Raw genomic sequence first — 288 nt, forward strand, 5'->3', positions numbered from 1 at the left:
CCCCCCATCGCTCTCCCCATCCTCAGCTCACCCCGGACCCGCAGAAGCGGCCGAGGCGCGGGGCCGTCCCGTCGTAGCCGTCGAAGAGCTCCATGTAGTCGTAGCCGCAGTCGGCTTCCTCCTCGATCTCAAAGGTCTGGAAGATGAGCTCCACGCCGTAGCCCTCCTCGGCCATGATCACCCACTCGCAGTCCGAGCCCCCCGGGTAGTTGTTATCCCCAAATTGCGCATGTGAATACAAGTCCTTGGTCTTCACCTCGGCACGTGCCTGGCCCCCGCACACTGGTG

At 64.2% G+C, this 288-nt stretch overlaps 1 protein-coding gene across 1 annotated transcript in view; it reads right to left on the reverse strand.

Moving 5' to 3' along the window:
• The window catches only part of BMP1 (bone morphogenetic protein 1), a 41,178-nt gene that overhangs the window by 9,820 nt on the left and 31,070 nt on the right, over positions 1 to 288 (reverse strand). The window contains exon 19 of the mRNA XM_019473900.1: positions 32 to 282. Coding sequence (XP_019329445.1) covers positions 32 to 282 — 251 coding nt within the window. The remainder of the gene's footprint in view (positions 1 to 31; positions 283 to 288) is intronic.

Source organism: Aptenodytes forsteri, unplaced genomic scaffold, assembly GCF_000699145.1.
Source record: "Aptenodytes forsteri isolate BGI_AS27 unplaced genomic scaffold, ASM69914v1 Scaffold168, whole genome shotgun sequence".
Taxonomy (NCBI): Eukaryota; Metazoa; Chordata; class Aves; order Sphenisciformes; family Spheniscidae; genus Aptenodytes; species Aptenodytes forsteri.